This window comes from Dasypus novemcinctus, chromosome 30 (assembly GCF_030445035.2).
Source record: "Dasypus novemcinctus isolate mDasNov1 chromosome 30, mDasNov1.1.hap2, whole genome shotgun sequence".
Lineage (NCBI taxonomy): Eukaryota > Metazoa > Chordata > Mammalia > Cingulata > Dasypodidae > Dasypus > Dasypus novemcinctus.
The window spans coordinates 40,754,896-40,765,147 of record NC_080702.1 but is presented as its reverse complement, the minus strand read 5'-3'; the positions used below and the strand labels follow the sequence as shown (position 1 = coordinate 40,765,147).

At 35.8% G+C, this 10,252-nt stretch overlaps 1 protein-coding gene across 1 annotated transcript; it reads right to left on the bottom strand.

The window, feature by feature from the left end:
* Positions 1–688: 688 nt before the first annotated feature.
* On the bottom strand, positions 689–1,630 carry LOC131276932 (olfactory receptor 7A17-like). The gene has a single exon (XM_058290554.2). The coding sequence runs from the start codon at positions 1,628–1,630 to the stop codon at positions 689–691; it is 942 nt and encodes a 313-aa protein (XP_058146537.2).
* Between the last annotated feature and the right edge of the window lie 8,622 nt (positions 1,631–10,252).

The window sequence follows — 10,252 nt, the reverse complement described above, 5'->3', positions numbered from 1 at the left end:
GTGCACTGTTTTTATAGAAAGTGCCAAGAGAAATTTCCTGGAAATTTCCTCTACCTATGAAAATTATTTTTAAAGGGCAATCCTAAATTCCTGGAAGAATCACAGAAATTATTGAGACCATCGATTTTGAAGAATCAGGGACTGTTAAATAGAGAACAATTTCACTTATTGTATCATTGGAAATGAGCAGAAGAAAGAAGCAAATTGGAGTTGGAATGTGATTATTGTAAACCAAATCAGATGATGTCTCCATTTCAGGATGGGATATCTCTCTGGGGTGAATGAATGAAAATTCTGGAAACTGCTCCACAGCCTGTGGTATAAGACTATTTTTCACAAAATCATATAATACAATGAGTTGCTTTCATCTTGTAGTGACTTCAGTACACCTTCATCCCTCCAGAACCTGCAATAATTGTATATGTATGAAAGTATCTTTGCTAAATATTTTACTGCTGAATGTCCAAGCAACAGTTTCTGCCTTCAATACTGATTCCAGGGAAAACAATGAGAGATCTCAGGATGTAAAATAATTCAGAAGAAACAGGTGTCCTTGATATATAAAAATTAAAGAAATTGAATCCTGAAAATTAGGTAAATAACAGATTATCTCTCTGGTCACTTACAAAGTTTCTAGATTTAGACCTCCCAGTGCATGACCTCTGTGTTATGAACATTTTTGTAAACTTTACACAAAGAGTCCTTTTATAGAGAGAATGTTTCTCAGGTTTTTTAAGCCTTTCTTTATGTCCTTGTTCCTAAGACTGTAGATAAAGGGGTTCAACATGGGAGTGACCACCATGTACATCACTGAAGCTATTGCAATTGACCTTGAGTTTTGGGTAGCAGCAGAGCTAAGATATACTCCAAGCCCTGTGCTATAAAACAAGGTAACTACCGAGAGGTGAGACCCACAAGTTGATAAAGCTTTATACTTGCCCTCCATTGTTGAAATTCTCAAAATGGAGGATGCAATCTTAGAATAAGAGAAAAGGATGCCAATGAGTGGAATAACAGTGAGAAACCCACTTTCAAAGTACAGCACTAGTATATTGAGGAAAGTGTCAGAACAAGCAAGTTGGAAGACCTGATTAAGTTCACAGAAAAACTGGGGCATTTCCAACTCTGTACAAAAAGACAATCGCAAAACCATTAAGTCATGCAAAAGGGAGACGAAAACACTCAATAACCAGGATGTCAGCAGCAGGAGGCCACAGACCCGGGGTTTCATGATGACTGTGTAGTGCAGAGGGTGACAGATGGCCACAAAGCGGTCGTAAGCCATTGCAGTCAAGAGGGAGATTTCTAATTGCCCAAATAGCATGAAAAAAAACATCTGGCTGAGGCAGTTTTCATAAGTTATAGTTTTGTTCTTTGTCTGGATGTTCAGTAGCATCTTTGGGACAGTGGTAGAGGTAAAACAGATATCTGTAAAAGAGAGATTGGAGAGGAAGAAGTACATGGGTGTGTGAAGGTGGGAGTCAGTGATGGTGGCCAAGATGATGAGCAGGTTCCCAAATATGATGAGCAGGTACATGGACAGGAACAATCCAAAGATGAGAAGTTGCAATTCAGTATCATCTGAGAGACCAAGGAGGACAAATTCTAAAACATGTGTTTGGTTTTCCATGTACCAGATGAAACTACTAAAAGAGACCAGAACAATGAGAATATAGCCACAAACAATGACCCACAAATGACCATAAATTCTATGGATCATATATATTAAAATCATTAATTCTTCATATATATATATAGAGAGAGAGAGGGGGGGGGGAGATCTAGTGTACTTTAATGGAAAATGTCAGAGAAAACAAATTTTCCTACTTCTCCTTACTAATTTTGGCGACTAGCTATCCTTGTACATAATTGGACATATATATTCATGGCAATATTTTCCACTACAAATTCTCTTAGAATTTATTTTATTAAACATATCTTTTAACCAATAATTTTGTACCCTTTGATGAAAAAGGTTGAAATAATGTTTATTGGTAATGGTACCACCACATTTACATGAAATTAATATTACCAAATTTTACTGAAAAAAATGTGGTCAATATCAATCATACATTTTTAAGTCAAATGAAAAGTATAAAATTTCTGGAATAAGATATACAAGAAAATCTAGGGACCAGGGTTTGGAGATGAGAGTTTTGATCCAATAGCCAAATCATGAAAATAGAGAAGAAAATGTGTAACTTTGGCTTTATTGAAATATAAAACTGCTACTCTCTAAAATAATTGATAAGGGAATGAAAAGAAAATCAACAGCATTGGGGAAAATACTGAAAGAACACATATCTGATAACTGCTTTGTATTTAAAAATATAAATACCTCTTATCACCCAACAGCAAGAAAGCAAATACACAATTTAAAAATTGGCAAAAGTACTGAACAGAATCCTCACCAACAAGATATAATGTTGGCACATTACACATAAAAAAAAGAGGCCCAACAACATTTGGCATTAGGAAATTGCAAATTTGAAACCACCATAATATTTCACCACATGCTTATTAGGATAGTTAAAAACCTGAACACTAAAAATAACAATTGCTTGTAAGGATGTGGCACAATATAGTCTCTTGTTCATTATTAGTGAGAATACAAAATGGTAGAAGCAGAAGACAGTTGAACTGTTTCTTGTAATACTAAGTATCATCTTACCATACAATTCTGCAATTGTGCTCTTAGGTACATATGTGGCTTATGTGAAAACTTAAGTCCACACAAACAGCCATCAGTGGATGTTTCTAGCAGACATATTCATAAACTCCAAAATCTGTTAGCAACCAAGAAGTCATTCTATAGGTGAATAAACAGTGTGCTATACCTATACAAGGCAATATATTCAGAGTTAAAAAAGAAATATTCCATCTATCCACAAACGGGAGGATGAATCCCAAATGACTGCAGCAAACTGAAGTAAACGAAGGTAAAAACATTACATAGATATGATATAAACCAAGATACAAATTCCCCTCTGGATAAGACAAAATAACCCAGACTAATCAATGATCACTTGTTGACAGGGTTTAATGAAAGGGGAGATGTGATGAATACATGAAGTACAGGTGGTTTTTTTAGAGCAGTGAAAGTATTGTGTATAACACTGTAATTGTAGACACATGACATTATGCATTGTAACACAAAGAGTGAAAACCGATGAATACAAATTAAAAATTCTTTTAGAAGTTTAAGGGAATCCCAAGATGGCATGCAAAATATTCAAAACCATCTAACTGTATTACAATGGATGGCATGCCCTCTCTTCAGGGGATGTGAGAAAGGTGCTGAAAGAAGTAATACTGGATATGAATAGCATATGCAAAATGAAGTCAATGCACACTGTACATAAGCCCTGCACTCTAGTTGATAAATTATATCCCACTGGAGTATGGGTTAACAGTTCTTTTACTTCTGTGTCTGTGTCAATCAAAGAAGCAAATGGGTTGCAGATGAGGGAATATGCTTCCAACTGTGGAGTGGAAGTTTACAGCTAAGCAAAGAAGGGAGGCTAGACTTTTCTCTGTAATAATGATTTAGAGGTAGATACATCAGTATGAATGCACGTGTAGGTCAATATAGATCAAGAGAATTGCATGTAGAAATATGTATTCATATGTGTAATTGGGCATGTATTTCCTTAGTATTTCAACAGAGAAGCCCTAGATGTCCCAGAATTAAAAAGCAAAATTTATTATTTGACTATGGACAATATTATTATAACAATGGAAGAACTCTTATCATTGATGTAAAGGCAGTGGCTGCCAGAAGTTATGAGGGATGCCAGAGGGAATAATAGGTATAATATAGGTATAATCAGGTCATTGGATTTGTCGTGCATGACACTGTAGTGACAGATACAGACCATTATATATTTTGTCATAACTTACAAAATTCCATGGGACAAAGTACGAACTAAAATGTAATCTGTAGTCCATCTTTAGTAGCAATGCTTCAGTATGTGTTCATCAATTTTAGTAAACATACTAAACATAATAACAAGCATAATTATTGGTGAAATGCAAAAGAAATAATAGTGAATTATTCTATACATTGTTATTCAACCCCACACAGTTTCACTCCCACACATTTCTCACATCCACTGTGTTATTTCCACTGCTAATCATCTCTCCAGGGATTTGAGAAGAGGAATAGTCACAATGACCCAGAGTGAACTTTGTAATGAGGAAGCCATTTCGTGAACTTCTCTAAACCCCACAATGACTCTCCAATAACTTTAAACATAAATATCCCTCTTGTGAACAAAACACAAGGATCTCTGTTATCTGGTTACTGCCAATCTACCAAGACTCATGTTCCACTTGTCATCTCCTGTCTCTCATTGTTCACAGATATTAACAACTATTGCTAAAACCTACCCACATCTTATGGTTACTTTGATCCCAGCATCCTGTCCTTATCATTTGTTCTGGGTGTGCTTCTATACCTTTCACCTCTTGGAATTACTCCACTTCCTCCTTCAAGCCTCAGTACAGTTACCAGGTCCCTTGTGAAGCTTCACTATCCTCCACAGGATGAGTTCAAATTAACCACCTCAGGATACACCATGTACTCATTTCTACTTTTTTAAACCCATTTAGATATAATCTCTTTAATGTAGGAACAAAGTGTTGTTCATCTCTTTGCTCCCAGAATAATATTTAGTGCATACCATGAAGTATTTGATGAATAAATGTTTGTTGAGTAACTAACAAAAAAATGGAAGAGATAACATCATCAGACTATTACCACTAATTATGGTCTATAGTGTACTTTGATTTATTTTTTTCCATAGCCCCTATTATTAACACAATCTGTAACAGATGTTTTACAACAATGTAAGGTGGTACTATGGAAGTGCTGTAAGGGAATTCTTCACATTTGCATGCTTGCTTTATACTTTCACAACCTCTCTAATAAAAATACTGTATATATACGTATACATATATATATATATGTACATATATGGATGAAAGTGAAAAACCTGATTTCTCTAAAAATTATAGAGAAAGAAGTTGCAGGGAAAGAAGGGAAGATGTTGCCAGGACAGGGAAGCACCATGATTAAGTTCTAATATCAGAGGTGACAGATAGTAGAAAAAAGATATTTTACTGGACCACTATCTAATTCCACTCAGGCTTTTTAAATAGGCAAAGCTTTGTATGATCTTTCTTTCTTTATGTGTATATCTTGTTACACTTCTCAAGCTAACACCAACAAAAGGGATACCTTAAGCCCTAACACATTACCCCAGTACCTGTGAAGATTCTGTGCTTCACCTTGAAATGATCAAAGAAGAGTCAGATTTCTCCAATGCAGATTCTTTCTTGAATGACAGATGAAGTCAGAAGCTTTGCTCCCATAAAGGACAGAGAGATGGAACCACTTACCAGGCGTCCAGAAGACACGGTTGTGTTATTTCATCACCAGAGATTAGTAAAGTAGACTTAGATAGTGCAGCGGAAGCATTTTGAGTTTCTGTGCCTTTAGGGATATCATTCCCATGAGCATGACTAATGAAGAATTCTTCTGTTTTTTTCTGCATGAGATATTTAGGTACCTGGAGGAAAGAAAGACAACCACAGTGCAAACTTGCATCAGTTTTGACCTTTCAGAGACAGATTTGAAGCTCTGTGTTCATCTTTTAGCCCAGTGGAAGCCTTCCTCCCAGGAGGAGGTCACCTATTTTTAGCTGTCTACTGTACTATTGCAACGTTTCCGATAGTGATTTCTCTATAACTGATCCTGGAGAGAGATTCTGGATACAATAAAATATTTTCTATCTCTGATCTGTCTCATCTGTCATTGTCTTTCATTAATGAGACTGTCCTCTCTAAGCATGATTTTCTCTTGTCTCATTGCTTCTGTTTTCTTCCCCATAGTTAGTAATATTCTTTTACTCACTCAACTCTTTGATTTCTCATTCATTCAACAAATACCTATTCACAATACTGTATGATAAGCACTAAACTATGTACTGTGGGAGAAGAGAGAAGTAAGATACTGTGCGTGGTCTCAAAAAACTCCCAGTCTAAACAGGGGGAAAGACATGGAAATAAATAAATACAATGTGCTAATGTGGTATACTCAGTCCTGTTGAAATATAATTCCATATGAAGGAGGATTTCCATTTATGCTTAAACAGTCTCCTGGGACTTTGAGTGGTATGATGTGAAGCTATAGTTTAATATGGGTAGTAGTGACATCTTAATAATTTGATTTCTTCCTATTCATGAACACAGGGTATCTTTAATTTGGGTGCTTATATTTAGTTTTATTGCCTAATTACTGTGGAGTGTACTTTCAATAGCATACTGAATAGCAATAATTAAATCAGGCATCCTTGTCTTTTTTGATACTGCAGGGTAAAGTTTAAACTCTTTCACCATTCAATAGAAGATTAGTAGGGTTTTTACATAAATGCCCTTTAGCATGTAGAGGAAATTAAGTTCTTTTCTTTTTTTTCCTGAAGTTTTTTTTGTAAATAGGCATTGGATTGTGTCAAATGCATTTCCGCCTAAATTAAGTTTATCATATGATTTTCCATTTCACTGTGTTAAAGCAGTTTATTAAACTTATTATTTTCTGATGTTGTACCTCTTTGCATCTTCAGATGAATCCCACTTGGGCATGATGGATACTTCTCTTAATGTTCTGGTGGAGTCTATTTTCTACTATATTTTGAGGGCTTTTTCTTCTTATTCATAAGGGAAATTGGTCCTTGGTTTTCATTACTTGATAGATTTTTATATAGTTTTGGTATTACAATAACATTAACTTCATAGAAGTAGTTATGAAGAGATTACTCACCTTCAATTTGGAAATATTGGTTAAGTGTTCAAATTAATTCTTCTTTGAATGTTTCATGGAATTCACCTTTAAAGATGTCTGGCTGGGCTTCTCTTTTTTCAGAGGCCTTTGATTACTGACTGAATCTGATAACATGTCATACATTTGTGGGAAGCTTCTGTTTCTTCTTGGGTAATTAGGTAGTTGGGTGTTTCTATGAATTTATCCATTTTTTTCTAGCTTATCTAGACTGATGATACCCAATCGTTCATAGTATTCATTTAAAATACTTTAATATCTGCAAAATTTAGCAATGTCCCCAATTTCATATAGGATTTTAGCAATTTTCATCCTCTCCTTATTTTCTTTTTCAGAATTACTCAATCTTTGCAATTTTCTTGAACTTTTCCAGAATCTAATTTTAATTTTAATTTCTTTGGTTCCCTCAAGTAATTTCTATTCTTTATTTCATTTCTCTCCATCTCATCTTATTATATCCTTCCTTCTATTAGATTTAGGTTACCCTTCATTTTACTGTACCTCCAGATAAATAGTTATGCTCTTTATTTATAATCTTCCTCCTTTTTTAATATAAACATCCAGACCTACAAATTTCCCTTCCTATTAAAATTCCTCTCTAACCTAGCCAGACATATGGAATTAATTTAACCACAAACGTCTCTAAGTCAAACTCAACATAAAAATGCCTTACCTTCCCCCCAGCATGGCACATGAATCCTGGGGATTAACCTCCCTGGCACTGAGGGATTACCACCAAGTATGAGCTAGCAATGCAGCTGGAAAAGACCTTGACCAAAAGGAGAAAAGGGTAAAGATAAATGATATAATATGGCTAGAAGTCTTCAAAGTGGGTCAGGAGGTCATTCCCGAGATTAATCTTATGTACATCTCAGCAGGATATCATTAACTGCCATCGTACACATTGCCTAAAACAAGTGGGCAGAGCACTCTTAAGTGCTCTGGAGACATCTGAACAGTAGAGGCAGTGCAGACGGCTCAGAAGTTTGGTGCTCTGCCAATACAGCCTGCTTTGGATTTTATGCTCCCAGTATGAGATAGAGTCGAACTCAATCATGGTTTAAATATGCATAGCTCTTCTGCCATTTCTATTTGAACCTATAATTGTTACTAGAGTTGATAGGTGTTTGTCCAAGAGACTTAAATATTTGGGATATCCATGTGCCAGCTGGGCCCTAAATCTCAACAGTTTTGCAACACGTATACTCCAGTTCATTGGAATCACCCAGGACAACTAACAAGGAGATGATGATGAACAAGAGTCATCTCTAGCAATACAGACAGTCTGCAACTGCAAGCAAGATTTTTCCATCCATCTTCCCAATGGAATCTAAGCCCCCTCTCAATCAGAAGCAGATTAGGAATCCGAATCCTCAGGATAAGGGAATGAACAATGGACTAGTGTAGATTTACAGTTATTCTACTGTAGACTTATTGGGATTCCAGAAATGTAAAAAGTTTATTATTTCTGTGAAGGTAGTGGCCACTGGAGTTTCTTAGGGGACGGACAGGGAAAACGGATATAATACAGAACTTGGGAATTGTCCTGAATGACATTGCAATGAGAGACAGATAAAGGCCATTTTATATCCTGTAATAACTTACAAAAATGTATAGCAGAGAGTGTAAACTACAATGTAAATTTTAATCCATGCTTGGTGGCAATGCTTCAAAATGTGTTCATCAATTGTAACAAACATAGGATATGAATAAATGATGTTGTTAATGTGGTAAATGTGGGAGGGCTTGGAAGTAAAACATCTGGGAATTCCCTATATTTTCAGGTAACATTCATGTAAAGGAAGTATGTTTTTTAGAAAATTAGAAAGTATATTAGAAAAATTTAGCCACAAAATAAACAATAATAGGAACTTTCTTAGTAAGAGTAGTTCAAATGCCAGCTGTAAGTTTAACCACTCTCAACCCAGAAGAGCCTGAGATTCTATATTAATGAAGAGAGTTTATATGAAGATGCATCCCAAAGCTCACCCAAGTGCAAACTCTGGTAAGACATTCCTGGTTAAAAGTGAGATTCTTAGGATTATAGTTGTATTCTAAAGCTTAAATAGGTATAAGCACACTAATGAAAAATTGGTATCAAGATACTTATTTGTACTCACTCTATTGCTACTAAATGAGAAAAGTCCCCTGAATGACAAGCAAGTGGACAGTTTGAAATTACAGCCCCCAAATAGCCATAAAATTTCTAGGTATAAACTTAATATGTTCTGGCTTGGTAATGGCAAAATAAAATCAAATTAGAACCTCTCTCTTCCACCAAGGCCTCCAAGAATTCTCATAAATATGGACCCAACAAATTTAATGGAACATTTAATTAAAAAAAAAAAACAAAAAACAGAAAAACAGATAAACAAACCAAGATATAAACATTGTAGTAATTGGTCATTGCAGACAGGAGATAAGTGTCTAATCATGCAAAAAATCATGAAAAGTTTATCTGGCTTATACAGCTTCCATAAGTAATGTTTTTGCTTTCTGTCTGAATGTTCAGCAGAATATCTGGAACATTGCTGGAGGTGAAACAGATCTGTAAAAGACAGGGTAGAGACGAAGATTTACATGGTCATGTGGAGTTGGAAGTCTGAAATGATGGTCAGGGTGGTGAGCAGATTCCCATTGGAGGTGACCAGGTACATGGACAGGAAAAGACGAAGAGGAAGGGATGCATTTCTGTATCTTCTGAGACGAGGGAAAATCCTAAAATTTGTATTTGGTTTTCTGATTCCATGTAGACAATGCAACTTCTGTAAAAGTGACCACAGCAAAGCAAAGTTAGCCAAGCAGGTACCACCAAATTAATATAAATGCAATGAAATAAACCAAAAACATGTTAATTTACTAACTTATTTATTTATTATATATAGATGTTCTGCTCTTTATCTGAAAATATCAGTGAAACCAAATGCCTCTCCTTCACCTCGATTCACTTGCTCTGGAGTCTTGTCAGTGAGCCCTACTTTAGTGTTTGTGGTTCCAAGTACAACAGAGTTTGATTCAAATATGACTTCTCTACACACATCTTTTCTGTCCCTTTGATTGAGCATATATTTGGTGCTGGAGTTGTTGGGTGTATACACAGGAGACTTGAATCTTTGGACCAGCTTGGACCTGAGCCTCAGCAGAGCAGCAACATCTACTCCATAGTTCATTGCACTTACCTAGGACAACTAACAAGGAGATAAGGCTCAACAACCAATGTAACAAGGAACTGAGAGAGTGTACAGCCACAAGGATGAGAGTCTCATCCATCAGCCGTATGGGATGAAAGTCCCCTCTCAGTTAGATGTGGACTGGGCATCACCATCCATAATCCTCAGGATTTGGGAATAAAATACGGTTTGTTGTGCACTTTCTGGTATTATACTCTAAACTTACTGTGATTCTAGAAATGGA